Source organism: Carassius auratus, chromosome 1 (assembly GCF_003368295.1).
Source record: "Carassius auratus strain Wakin chromosome 1, ASM336829v1, whole genome shotgun sequence".
In the NCBI taxonomy this organism is placed as follows: domain Eukaryota; kingdom Metazoa; phylum Chordata; class Actinopteri; order Cypriniformes; family Cyprinidae; genus Carassius; species Carassius auratus.
The window spans coordinates 32,955,741-32,970,529 of record NC_039243.1 but is presented as its reverse complement, the minus strand read 5'-3'; the positions used below and the strand labels follow the sequence as shown (position 1 = coordinate 32,970,529).

The following is a 14,789-nucleotide window of genomic DNA, read 5'->3' as shown; positions in this document are numbered from 1 at the left end:
CTTGTTCATTCTAGTCAGTGTTTACATTCCTCCGCAAGCGCATGTGAGCTCAGCTTTACAGAAACTGGCTGATCAGATCACAGACACAGAACAACAACACCCGGACTCTGTTTTAATCATTCTCGGGGACTTTAATAAAGCCAATCTCTCCCGTGAACTGCCAAACTACAGGCAGCATGTTACATGTCCCACAAGAGACAGTAATATATTGGATCACTGTTACACCACAATAAAGGATGCATTTCACTCTGTTCCACGAGCAGCTTTGGGACGTTCTGATCACCTTCTGGTTCATCTTATTCCGTCCTACAGGCAGAAACTAAAATCAGCTAAACCTGTATCAAGGACTGTAAAAAGATGGACTAATGAAGCAGAGCAGGATTTACAATCTTGTTTTGACCTCACTGAGTGTTTTTGAAGCTGCTGCCACCGATCTGGATGAACTCACAGAGACCGTAACATCATATATCAGTTTCTGTTAGGATATGTGTATTCCTACAAAGACTCAACTAATTTACAACAATGACAAACCATGGTTCACTGCAAAACTCAGACAGCTCCGTCAGGCCAAAGAAGATGCTTACGTGAAGGGGGACTATGTCCTGTATAAACAGGCTAAATACACACTGAAAAAAGAGATCAAAGTGGCAAAGAGGAATTATTCTGAAAAAATAAGGACTCAGTTCACTTCCAACGACTCCGCATCAGTGTGGAAAAGTCTAAAGAAGATCACCAATTACAAGACACCACCCCCCAGCACTGTGGAGAATCAACGAATGGCAGACGATCTGAACGAGTTTTACTGCAGGTTTGAAAGAACACCCATCACCTGCCCTGAACGCCTCCCCACACAACCATTCACACCATTCACAACTCCTGCAACCAGCCCTGAATGCCTCTACAACAACCGTTCACACCATTAACAGCTCCTGCAACCCATCCTGAACACCTCTCCAATCAAGCGCTCTCACCATTCTCACCTCCTGCATCCCCCCTCTCCCCCACACATGCAATTCAGATCAGCGAGGATGCTGTGCGCCAGTTCTTCCGGAAGCAGAAAAGGAAAAAAGCACTAGGCCCAGATTGTGTTACACCAGCCTGTCTGAAATCCTGTGCTGACCAGCTATCCCCCATCTTCACACAGATCTTCAACAGATCGCTGGAGCTGTGCGAAGTCCCTTCATCCCCATCCCTAAGAAAACCAAAATTACTGGACTAAATGACTACAGGCCTGTGGCTCTAACGTCTGTAGTCATGAAGTCATTTGAAAAACAGGTGCTGGCCCATATGAAGGACATCACTGGACCCTTGCTGGATCCTCTTCAGTTTGCCTACAGAGCAAACAGGTCTGTGGACGATGCAGTAAACATTGGACTTCATTATGTTCTGCAACACCTAGACAGACCGGGGACTTATGTGAGGATCCTGTTTGTGGACTTCAGCTCGGCCTTCAACACGATCATCCCAAACCTCCTCCTGCCCAAACTAAATCAGCTCTCCGTGCCCACCTCCGTCTGTCAGTGGATCAACAGCTTCCTGACAGACAGGCAGCAGCTAGTGAGGTTGGGAAAATACACATCCAGCACCCGTACAATCAGCACCGGAGCTCCCCAGGGCTGCGTTCTCTCCCCACTGCTCTTCTCCCTGTACACTAATGATTGCACATCCAAGGACCCCTCTGTCAAGCTCCTGAAGTTTGCAGACGACACCACACTTATCGGCCTCATTCAGGACGGTGACGAGTCTGCTTACAGACAGGAGGTAAAAGAGCTGGCTGTCTGGTGCACTCTCAACAACCCGGAGCTTAACACGCTCAAAACAGTGGAGATGATCGTGGACTTCAGGAGAAACCACCCTGCACTCCCCCCACTCACCATCATGAACAGCACTGTGACTGCAGTGGAGTCATTCATGTTCCTGGGCACCACTATTTCTCAGTACCTGAAGTGGGACATTCACATTGACTCCATCGTGAAAAAGGCCCAGCAGAGGTTGTACTTCCTTCGCCAGCTGAGGAAGTTTAACCTGCCACAGGAGCTGCTGAAACATTTCTACTCCACCATCATTGAATCCATCCTCTGCACTTCAGTAACTGTCTGGTTCAGCTCAGCTTCTAAATCTGACCTCAGAAGACTACAGAGGGTAGTCCGGACTGCTGAGCGAATCATTGGTACAACCCTCCCTTCTATTCAAGAACTGTACTTATCCAGAGTGAGAAAAAGGGCTGTCAAAATCACTCTGGACCCCTCACATCCAACACACTCCCTCTTTGAACTGTTGCCATCTGGTCGACGCAACAGAGCACTGAGCACTAGAACGACCAGACACAGGACCAGTTTCTTCCCTCAGGCAATCCATCTTATGAACAGCTGATAATAACTGCGAACACACTACACTTTATATTTATATACACATACACTTATTTATCTAACACACATACTTGGTATACACTTAAATTTTGCACATAATATACATGTACATACATAACTGCATTTTGTAATATACCTGCCTACAATTGTCATTTTGTATATTGTCATTCACTATCTACTTGTATTTTTTATTCTTTATTACGTGTTTTTTGTTCTGTCGCTGTCATTCTGTTGTACTGCGGAGCTTCTGTCACGAAAACAAATTCCTCGTTGGTGTAAACATACCTGGCAATAAAGCTCATTCTGATTCTGATTCTTGTATGTTTACGATAGTTACCAGCTGCATTGTGGGAATTGTAGTCGTGCGTCGTGACGTAGGCCGTGAATTGTAGTTTTGCGTCCATGACGTATGCCGTGACGCATGAATGTTGTGTCTGCGAGGATGATGGCGGACTCAGTAGCGACTGGCCTTGCCGACGAAAATGAGACCGAAAATGAGGATAAAGAGAGGGAGAAACGACTCTTCAGAAAGACGAAGGAACAAGCTGCATCAGACCTCACAGAAACTCTGGGATTTTACGAGAGGAAGGCGAAATACAAAGAGAGAAAGAGCAATGTGTCAGGTAAGTTACGAGTGACAGACAGCGGCTCTGTGCGCGGTTTCCAACCTAACATTACATAGACAGCATCATAATAAACACATTAGGAAGATCTAGGTAAGCAGAGTTTGATATAAACGTTAGAACGCATCGAAAGGCAGGGTTTGAAAATGCCAAAAAAGCTGATTGCATCAATTCTGTGTCAAGCGTCATCAGTAAGTCACTAGTGCTTATTTAACGCTACCTTTAACAAGATCAGATACTTCGGCGTGCATCGGTTTATTTAAGGCACCGTGAATACTCACCCAGTGTGGCTCATGTGACCCCTTCAGCCGCTTGTATAACGAGACTAACGTTAACTTTAGTAGCACGAGGATCAAATCAGGTGTGAAGATGAGAATAAAGACCCTAGCTGCATCAGCATCTTCCCTGAAATCATCCCCATCACTAATTCAACAAATGGAGGGAGACTGAATCTTATATTAATAATAAACTCATATTAATAAGCTGTTGGGAATAAAGCTGGTGTGTTGTCATATATCTGTTTAACACAAGTTTGCTTAGAAAACATAACTCTCATTATGTAATGCAAAATTTATTGGTAGTTAAAAAAAAAAATACATTTATGCATTTAGCAAACGCTTTTATCCAAAGCGACTTACAATACATTCAGGCTAACATTTTTCTGAAAGTGGTAAACAGTTATATAATATATAATATAAGATCTCATACATTTGATACATTTAGTCATTTTATCATACAAGACACTTAAACTGTTTGTTTTCCCATTCACTGTGATCATCCTCAAGTTTAACCTTCTCTATTACTGTTTAAAATAGAAAGTAAGCACTGTGTGTGTTGGCCACAGAACGCATTCACAGTGTGTGCTGTTTATCTCAGAACGCTGTCTTGCTCTTATCACAACACATTTGGCCTCAGGTCAACATAAACATGCCCTAAAAGCAGTCCAGCGCTTTCTGTGCTTCTTTTATGTCACTTAGCTGCCCTGTTGTAAAATCAATGTCAACAATGTTCCTAATCAAATCACAGAACTGCTGCAGTATTGTAAACATAGGGGAAAGAAAACGTGTGTATTGTGGATTTGTGAGAGGATTATTGCTTATTGTAGTTCTTAGGTTTGGACAGTGATGTCCACATCAGGAAAATCTGGGATTTAAATTTAAACTTGAAATTTAAACGAAGTTAAATGCAAAATAAAAAGATGTGGCTCATAAACAAATGCACTTTATCTTCACTTGAAAGAAAGCGCTCTAAATAAACAAACAGTGAGCCTCGGCTTTTTGTTTTGTTTAATTGTTTTATTTTATTTTATTATTTAGTTTGCTTTGTTTGAACCTTTCTGCATTATTGCGGTTGGTTAAAGACTATTGTCATTAAAAACTAAGGTTGCAAAAAGGTGGACAATTCCAACATTCCAGAAATTTTGGAAACTTTCCAGGATTAATATTAAGTCATAATCATTTTGGAATGTTTGCAACCCTATTCCAAACACTGAATTAGGTTAGTGTTACAATGAACACAGCATGAGTTCTAAAAAAACTTGCAATTTAAAACAGGTTTTAAAATACAGCACGATGCAAAGGAAATGAGTCAAAATGACCAGAATTATCTAATGAATAAAAATCTTCCATCTTATTTTGGACAACTAAATTCTAAAATCCTAATTCATTTTTAAAAGAGTAATTTCACAAGTGGACTCAAACTTCTGAAACCCACTTTTGGTTGCAAAAAAATTATGAGTAAAATGCTTTTCATTGTGCTGGCCTATGCATTCATGTGTGTGTTCATTGATGCGTGTATGTGTGTGTGTGTGTGTGTGTGCAGATCTCTCTCTGGTGAGGTTTATCAGTGCTGAGTTGACTAGAGGATATTTTCTGGAACACAATGAGGCCAAATACACCGAGCGGAGAGAGAAGGTCTACACCTGCCTGCGTATCCCGAAAGAACTGGAGAAGGTACAAAACGCAAATGAATAAAACTACAACGCCTAAGTAAAATAATAGAACCGCATCCTTTATTTCACTGTGCATTAAAGCTGATGTGTTTGATTGATCTGCCACCAAACAGTATAACAAAAAAAATAATTTTATCTACTACTTAATGCTGCTTTTTTGTAATACTGGAGCCAGTTTGAAGTAAGTTCTAGCACATCTAGGACTATAAGTGATCTCTCTTATTCTCTCTCTGCAGCTGATGATGTTTGGGTTTTTCCTGTGTCTGGATGTGTTTCTGTACGTGTTCACTCTGCTGCCTCTCAGAGTGTTGCTAGCCTTGGTCCGACTGCTGACACTGCCCTGCTGTGGCCTCAGGTAATGCATGGAGGGATATTCCCAAAAGTAGCACTTTCATAAAATTCTGATCCAACTTTTTTTATGCACACAAATATCTACCCACACTTAAGACCAAAATGATTGTAGCTGCTGTTCACTGAATATTCTTCTGCCTGCAGGGCTAGTATATGCCCCTACTGCAAAAAGAGCAGGTATGCAGAAAAAATGACTGCAGCTGCTTTAAGCACACACACACACACACACACACACACACACGTGCTGATATGATTGCAGCGGCTGTGTTCAAACACACATTCACATGCACACACACTAGGCTGCAGTTGCCAAAGCTGTCTAATTTTACACCGTTGTGCTTTGGTTTCACCCTGGACTACTAAAATCATCTGAGATCGTTCCCAGAATTCTCCTGTTCTTCTTTCAGTGTTTAGGGTGTACTTGCATGAGCGGTCACAGGATGGCAGTGTGGTCACTTTTTTAACAAGAGATCACAAGAGAAAGGATGTTTGTAAAATGATAATGGAAAATCTGTAAATTGTATTCAGTGCATGCATACCATATCCTAAAGAACGTAGATTTTATTTACAGCAAGACTAAATAGTTAGCACCCCAGTGTAAATACTAACACTGTGTGCATTTATCTAGTAACAAACACTTTTAGAATAGTGTGTTATTATACACTGCCTTTCAAAGGTTTGGGGGTTTTTAAGTATGTATTTATTTTTTCTAAAATGATTGCCAGGGCAAAATATGGTAAAAATAAGTTATACTGATAAAATACAATCTAAAATAACAATTTATATATAAATATATATATACAGTACAGACCAAAAGTTTGGAAACATTACTATTTTTAATGTTTTTGAAAGAAGTTTCTTCTGCTCATCAAGCCTGCATTTATTTGATCAAAAATACTGAAAAAAATTTAATATTGTGAAATATTACTTCAACTTAAAATAATAGTTTTCTATTTGAATATACTTAAAAAAAATAATTTATTCCTGTGATGCAAAGCTGAATTTTCAGCATCATTCCTCCAGCCTTCAGTGTCACATGTAACATCAGTCGATCACATGATCATTTAGAAATCATTCTGATATTCTGATTTATTATGAGTGTTGGAAACAGTTCTGCTGTCGAATATATTTGATGAAGAAAAGGTTAAAAAGAACTGCATTTATTAAAAAAAACTTTTTTTTTAAAAATCACTTTTTATTAATTTAACACATCCTTGCTGAATAAAAGTATTGATTTTATTAAAAAAATAAGAAAGAAAACAAATGACTGACCCCAAATTACTGACCAGTAGTGTATATTGTTATTACAAAACATTTATATTTTAAAAACATAGCTTCTTTATTTTTTTTTTTATTTTTTTTTTTTTTTATTCATCAAAGTATCCTAAAAAAGTATCTCATGTTCTGAAAAAATATTAAGCAGCAGAACTGTTTCCAACTTTGATAATGAATCATCATATTAGAATGATTTCTAAAGGATCATGTGATAATGATCCTAAAAATTCAGCTTTGCATCACAGAAATAAATGATCATTTAAAGTATAATACATTTAAAAACAATTAAGTTGTAATAATATATTACAATATTACATATTTTTCTGTATTTTTGATCAAATAAATGCAGGCTTGATGAGCAGAAGAATCTTCTTTCAAAAATATTAAAAATAGTAATGTTTCCAAACTTTTGGTCTATACTGTGTATATATATATATATATATATGTATTAAATGCATGTATAATTTTTTTTATATATAAAGCCATGCAGTCTAATTTTCTAAAGATTTATTGCACAGAAAACATTTCTTATTATTATCGGTGTTAAAAACAGTTCTGCTGCTTTATGTTTGTGGAAGCATGATGCACAAGAGTGTGTGACTCAAGATCACTAACACTGTGGCTGTACGTGGAAGAAGATCTTACTAAAAGAGGAACTGCTTTGTGAATATAATCAGCCACTATATAGCAATTCCAGATGTCTATGGAGCCAGTTTAACCAGAAGATGTTTTTTCTTCTTCTTATGTGTGTGCGTTTGCAGTGGATCTCGTATCTTGCAGCCCGCTCAGGTGTGTGATGTTCTGAAGGGTGTCATTATGATCCTGTGTTATTTCATGATGCATTATGTGGATTATTCCATGATGTACCACATGATCCGGGGTCAGTCTGTCATAAAACTCTACATCATCTACAACATGCTGGAGGTACGGTATCACATCACTCACATTTGTTGCTATTGTAGTAGCAATAGCAGATTGAACACGCTCTCTTTTTCTCCACTAGGTGGCAGATCGCTTGTTTTCATCTTTCGGTCAGGATATTCTGGATGCTTTGTACTGGACTGCCACTGAACCGAAAGAGAGGAAGAGAGCTCATATAGGAGTCATCCCACATTTCTTCATGGCTGTTCTCTACGTCTGTATCCTTCACACTAGCTCCATGCCCCATTAAATACAAAATTAAAGTTCTGTGTGAAATCTATCCTATGGCATTGAAACTGCTCAATGTTATAAAAAAAAATTACTATTTTAAATTCAAGTTTTGTGTCATATTTGACCTTTTTACAATCCGTCGGAGGTTATAACGTTCCTTAATTAATAATGCAGTTATGCATGCCATTCTGATTATGGTTCAGGCCACCACACTGAACGTGGCTTTCAATTCACATAACAAGTCGCTGCTTACCATCATGATGTCTAATAATGTGAGTACAAGCACAGCAAGCATTAAATACACTCAGACTGACCTTAATCTCTGCATGTTACATTATTTTACATTATGAAAGAACAGAAGCTTTCATAGGCTACCTCTGTTTGTATTGATGTACTGTCTGTGTTTTTCTCTGTGAAGTTTGTTGAGATCAAAGGAAGCGTATTCAAGAAATTTGAGAAAAACAACCTCTTCCAGATGTCTAATAGCGGTAGGTACATATATATTTAACAAATGAAAACACGTCTGTCTCAGCTTGTCACCTGTCTCACCGTCACTTTTTCCTGTTTTCACACTATAGACATTAAAGAAAGATTTACAAACTACATACTCTTACTAATCGTCTGTCTCAGAAACATGGAGCAGTTCTCCTGGAACCCAGGTATCTTTTGTTAACAGCTGATGCACTTCAGTTTGTGCATATACATGACATTGACGTGTGTATTAAACTTTGATTATTGGTCACAGATCATCTATGGGTGTTGTTTCCTGATGTTTGTATGGTGATCGCTTCAGAAATTGCAGTGGACGTTGTCAAACATGCCTTCATCACCAAGTTTAACGACATCACGGCAGATGTGAGTTGCATGGTATACCAGCCCCAAAATACTGGCAGTGTCATAGTGTTCTTTAAACAGTAGTAACATAAATATGATTTTTAAGTAGCTACCGTGATATGCATAATAACAGGATTTCTAGCGCAACCAAAATGTGGAAAATTTGCAGTAACATATACACTGCCAGTACCAGGCATAATGCCGCAAGAACTAAAATATTGTGAAATATTAAATAAAATTAATATTTTTTTTGTGTAATATTAAATACAAATAAATAATAATATAACATTTTATAACAAAATCACATCCGTACAACATGCATCACCATAAACACAAATAATGTAACTGCGATTAAAGGGATAGTTTACAATTTTGGGGATAATATTCTGTTAAGATATTGAGAAAACTTAAGTAGATTAAAAAAAACATTGGAGGAACTTAAAATGAAATCCTGTCACTTAAATGCATATCTGATATGGCAGTATCGGTGCCGATAATGATACTTCGTATCGTATCGGATCGGTGCATCTCTTATGATACGTGCCACTACAAACTAATAGGTCCTTAAACATGGGTCTAAAAGAGGGACAATAGAAGCAAAAGATGAGCACAATAGGGGTGGAGCAGGTGGAATACACTGTGGATGAGGGGTAGAGATGTATGTAAGGACAGAAAGAGGAGTGTAGTTACCGGCAGGGATTAGAGACAGATCTGCTTAGTTTAGGCAGGAAGATTAGTGTCACAGCACACACATGCACTTTTCTCTCTCGTACAGCATCTTTTCTAAAGGGGGACACTATATTTATTTTGGGATCATTTTTAGCAGTTGTACCATATTCAGTATACATCTTTGAATTTTGTTTATTAAATAGCTTTTCTTTTTTTTTATCAGTAAATGCATTTCAACCAAGCTCCACTTGTTATTAAAATGACATCAGATGCCCATTTTCCACAAGTTTTAAAAAATATTTTTTTGATTGAGCTTTGAAAAAATATTCAAATTTGTTTAGATACAAAAAAAATTATTTTCCTGAGATGTAACTCATAATCATCAGAATTAAAACAAAAAACTAGTTTGTGTGCAATGAATCTATAATATAAGAAAGTTTGCTTTTTTAAATTAAATTACAAAAAAAAAAACTTTTCCATGATATTCACATTTTTTGAGATGCACCTGTAATTAAAAATAAATAAATAAATACAGAATCAATGCACAGGTTTGTTAGGCAAAATACAAATATGTGTAAAATGCCATCGTTAACTGTCTGACATGAAGACTACGCTGTCATATTCTCTTGAAATGATAAATAGCGAATACCACACCAACACAAAACTTTTATGTTTTTTTATATAGTTTTTAGTAAATACAAATGTGATCTGTTGTTTGTAATTATGGTAATGTTTGTCCAAAGACCACCTCAACTGCACAAAACAGCTCCAACTATGAGACAAAGCTACGTCCTGCTTGAAATCATCTTAACTTCATTACTTATACAGTAACCGTGTGTGTGTGTGTGTGTGTGTGTGTGTAGGTCTACAGTGAATACAGAGCAAGCTTGGCATTTGATCTGGTCAGCAGCAGACAGAAGAATGTAAGTGGATGCCAGATTTACGTCAATTTGTCAAATTATTTTAATTTCAAGAAGTTGCTTGTCTCCTCCTGTTCATGGTTCTGATTGCATTGACTTCATTTGAGGAGCATTTCATCCAGTTATAAATGAGCTGCTGATATGTGTGTGTTTTCCAGGCATACACAGACTACAGTGACAGTGTGTCTAGGAGGATGGGCTTCATTCCTCTTCCTCTTGCACTAGTGGTAACCTGCCTCCTTATTTCATAATAATCACAGTAAATCCATCTCACAGTACAATATAAAGCCTGATATAATTAAAGTCTGTGTAAAGGCAATTCAGAGAATCGAAATGTAATGCTAAAACACGTTACAAAGACAGTGAACTATGTAGTACTGAATTATCGAGTTCATTTAAAACTGTTTCACCATTTTTCTGTGTCGTAGTATTGCAGTTATGCTCATGTAGTATTTGGTTTACAGTTGATCCGAGTGGTGACCAGCTCTGTGAAGATCCAGGGATCTCTGTCCATTGTGTGTGTTGTGCTCTTCTACCTGGGGTATGAGCTCACATTTTAAAAGTTTTTATATATATATATAATCTATTTTTTTCATTACATTTTTTGGGATCACTATGATTTTTCTTTAAATAAACTGATACTTTGACTCAGCAGGGATGCATTAAATTAATGAACAGTAATAGTAATGACATTTATAATGTTCAAAAAGTTATTCTAGCTTTAATAATCAAAAGAAACACTGTATTTACATGCTTCATTAAGCACCACAACTGGTATAAAAATAATAATACTTTTATTACTAGTACTAGAGCAATGGCTGCTGAAAATTTAACTTTGTCATCATAGGTATAAAATATATTTTAAAATGTATTACAATGGAAAACATGTTTTTGTAATTTGCAATATTACTGTTATTGCTCACTGTTTTTGCTCTTAGTGAACAATCTTGTGTCAAAAAGGTTACTGATCCCAGACATCTGTAAACAGAAGTGTGTATGATCTGAATGTTGCACTAAGCCTGTGTGTGTGTGTGTGTGTTTATTCAGTATGATCACCCTGAAGGTGCTGAACAGTATTGTTTTGTTGGGGAAATCCTGTAAGTACGTGAAAGAGGCCAATATGGAGGAGAAGCTGTTCCAGAATCCTCCCTCTGCAGCTCCCAGCAGAGCGTCAAGCAGAGCCCATAGAACCAAACACACACGAGAACCAGCAGGTAACACACACACCCTCTGACACACACAATAAACCCTGATAATAGATAACAGAGTCTTACATATGGTAGAAAAATAATGACAAATGTCTTTGAAACAAAAATTGCATTGCAAATGTAATGCATTAATTTAATCTCTCATTATTTGTCCTCCATATTTATAAAAGTGTTATTCTCACTAACCGATTGCGTTCACACCCGTCTGAAGGTGATCCAGAGGAGGAGGGCTTGTCTGCATCAGTCACCACTCAGCCCAGCCGAAGTGACGAATGCCCCGCCCCTCAGCTCCCCACCAGCCAATCAGATCAGTTCCTCACTACACCAGATGAATCAGAAGAGAAAAGCCTTATTCAGGACGATACCGAACTTAAACACAGGGCGCCTAATAAAGACTTACTGGAGATTGATCGCTTTACTATCTGCGGGAACCGTATCGACTGAGGTTGATGCGTGTGAGAGTGACGCCAGGTTTGCACTGAATGCCCGTCCTCTCTGCTAGCTGGATTTGTTTGACATTTGAGCTCGTTGGATTGGGACAGCGAGAAACTGCAGGATATTTATTAACAAGTGATGCACCTAATTTATTTAAGACTTCAACACAGACGGTCACACACAGTTTTACCCATCTGGAATCCACCGGGTGATGTTTTCAAGAGGTTGGAGGTCAGCGGGGGACGGCGGGGTGTATCTTGGTCTGATGGTCGCTGTGCTTACCTTAGGAAGCTTTGAATGAGAAAAGGGATGGATTACATTCCCAAATCACAGATTCTGGAGATTTCATACATATGTGTGGAACTAAATAGGATGCAAATAATCCAAAAATGTAATATGCAGTGCTCCAAAACAATTGACAGAAATGCTTAAGTTTAGTTTTTCACTATTTGCACGCTACAATTCTCCAATTCCCTCAAAGACTTTTAGTTTGAAAGATAACCATGTTCATTTTTGCTCAGTCCTGAAATGTAACTACAGATGTGTTTTGCTAATTGTTTCATTTTTTTATATCTTTGAGACAGCAGGCTAAAATACCATATCACGTTTGTTTAGTTATTTATGTTTTCAAGACAGTTGCTCATCTATGACTAAATTTCAGTTTAAAGACAGGGTTACCAATTACAATTTATCATTTTATTTTATTTTTTGCATCATTTGAGGATATGACCTTTTAAAAGGCCATTGTGAAACGCATGCCTTTGAATTTTGGATTGATTAAAACGCTGCATCTAAATGAAAGGATCATTAATTAATGCAAGATATTCGCATGGAATCTAAAATGAAGGAACGAAATATTTGGAAGTCAGTTTGTCCCCCGCAAGCATTTGTACAGAGAGTAGAGTATCAGATGAATTGATGCAGATACTAAATAGTCAATTAGCAACATTCCAAATGTCAGAATCTTGACCAAAGCAATGCTGAATTTACAGCCTTTTGCTAATACCTTGGGTTTTTACAGGTCAATGAGCTTCAGAATCCAGTAATGTAAGCTAGTAACAATGAGTCAAAGTTTCAGAATAACCAACTTATCATTGAATACACATGATCAGTAATAATGCATCATGTATAGTGCGTTATCATCATAGACAGTAATGTTTTGCACATTTGATTTGCATAACAGACCACATTTTTGTGAATCACTTATGTCGCTGGACGTCGGAATTTAAGTTTATGTTTCTCTCTCTCAGTAATGACGATGTTTTGTATATCTTTTTTTTTTTTTTACTGCTTTTGGCATTTGTATTTCTTGTGTTACAAATGTGTGGCTATAATTGCTTTGCTTTGTAACATTATCATGGTGGCATTTAGTCTGACAATTCACACTCGAGTCATCATGTCAAAAAGGTGCTCAGTTTTTCAAAAAAAAAAAAAAAAGGTTTGATTTTAATGATCATTTAGGAAGATTATTGCGTGAAAATATCAACTATGCCAAGGAATTGCAAACTCTATTATCTATTATCAACTAATGCAAACTCTGATTCACATTTTTCAAAACCTTTGCATTCACTTTAACTTTCAAAATGATATCACCCGAGCGTTTCTCACTGTTTTTACATTTGAAACACTTGGTGTAAAAAAATACTTCTGCTTATTTTTGAAAGAAAGAGAGAATTTTAAGCAGATGTTTGGTTCTGTTGTGCTTTTCAGTGTGACTGCCTGTGCTTTCCGGTAGGTTCAGCCGTCTTTTGGCTCTTGAAATAAAGCTAAAGTTTAGCTGTGCTGGATATGGCTCAGTACTCAAAAGGGTGATTTTGCTTGATTTAACCTTTCTAATTCATACTCGTATCCATTTATTTGGAAATGCATTAAGATCCAGCCATCCTGCTCTTTCCAGACTGCCGTTTTCTCTCACTGGTCGATAACAGTTTGTTGTTTTCGGTGTGTTTTTGTACCCATATTAACTCCAGCCTCTAGAAACTGAAGAGGAATGATCCCTTGTATGTTTCAGAGACAGAATTGGGGAGAGGAATCAGGGCATTGTGTTAATTAAAGTTTTGTTGTTTTGTACCTTGTTGTTGTGATTGTCATTTGTTTAGGGTTGAAGAATTATATTCTTATTATTTTTACTATTCGGATTATATATCTCAAAAGACACTCACACATTTTCATAAAATTTCTTCTAGTTTGCTTCCCATTTTCTTTAATAAGAGTAGCTCTTTTGCTTAAATTATCAAAACATTTACTCATTGTCACAAATTTGCTTATTAATTTGGCTCTGTGATCTAAAAGCAGTGCGTGAGCTTACATTTGAAAGTACATAAAATACATTTGAAATATATAATTTGAATATATAAAATAATTGTATACATACAGTAGATAGATCGACCCCATCCTATATAGTAAATAACATTTGTAATTTCCAATATGTATAATTACAGTACCAAGAATTCATGTGACTAGTTACATTTTTAGAGATTCAACGCAGGGTATGATAGTAATATTTAAAAATAATAATATTTCTTTATTCTTTTTAGATAAGAAAAATTATAGTTTAATAATAACACTTGTGTTTATGGATGGAGATCAGAAGAATGTAATCCTTATTTTGTACAGATCATGTAATATTAAAATGCTTTATCATACCCTTGATGAAGAGTCTTTTGTTTCTCTTTTCTGTCCTTCTGTGATGTGTGTGTGTGTGTGTGTGTGTGGGTATGTGTGCATTGAGTTTTGTCATGATGTCTGACACAGTACAGAGTGTGGTCTCTTTCTACGTCTGTCTTTCTCTCCCTCTCTGTCTCTGTTGGTATTCATGTCCATGCACACACGGCTGCACAGAGGCTTTTCAGCCGTTCCAAATGAAACTTTGGCACATTTCAGTGAAGAGGACCATCGACTAGTGTCTTGGCAGAGTCTGTATTTACTGCTTTTCTGCTCATTTGACTCTTTGACTGTGTGAAAAGAGAATATTGCTGTGTATTTCTGTAAACAATGACTGT

At 37.2% G+C, this 14,789-nt stretch overlaps 1 protein-coding gene across 2 annotated transcripts; it reads left to right on the top strand.

Annotated features, from left to right (window-relative positions):
* Window positions 1–2,814: 2,814 nt before the first annotated feature.
* LOC113108285 (transmembrane anterior posterior transformation protein 1 homolog) lies at window positions 2,815–12,704 on the top strand. Of its 2 annotated transcripts, XM_026271231.1 has the most exons (15): window positions 2,815–2,992; window positions 4,814–4,944; window positions 5,180–5,298; window positions 5,439–5,471; window positions 7,331–7,493; window positions 7,573–7,708; window positions 7,896–7,993; window positions 8,140–8,209; window positions 8,300–8,380; window positions 8,467–8,576; window positions 10,088–10,147; window positions 10,303–10,371; window positions 10,609–10,685; window positions 11,192–11,358; window positions 11,564–12,704. In XM_026271231.1, the coding sequence occupies exons 1-15, from the start codon at window positions 2,815–2,817 to the stop codon at window positions 11,794–11,796; spliced, it is 1,725 nt and encodes a 574-aa protein (XP_026127016.1). In that variant the 3' UTR covers window positions 11,797–12,704. The 2 variants fall into 2 exon arrangements, with proteins under 2 accessions (XP_026127016.1, XP_026127025.1); XM_026271240.1 differs by lacking the exon at window positions 5,439–5,471.
* Window positions 12,705–14,789: the final 2,085 nt, after the last annotated feature.

Excerpts from the sequence above, each read along its gene's own strand:
- LOC113108285 (XM_026271231.1), top strand. The coding sequence starts at position 2,815 with ATGGCGGACTCAGTAGCGACTGGCCTTGCCGACGAAAATGAGACCGAA. Across the intron at positions 2,993-4,813 it reads GAGAAAGAGCAATGTGTCAG|ATCTCTCTCTGGTGAGGTTT; the intron begins GTAAGTTACGAG and ends GTGTGTGTGCAG. Across the intron at positions 7,494-7,572 it reads TCATCTACAACATGCTGGAG|GTGGCAGATCGCTTGTTTTC; the intron begins GTACGGTATCAC and ends TTTCTCCACTAG.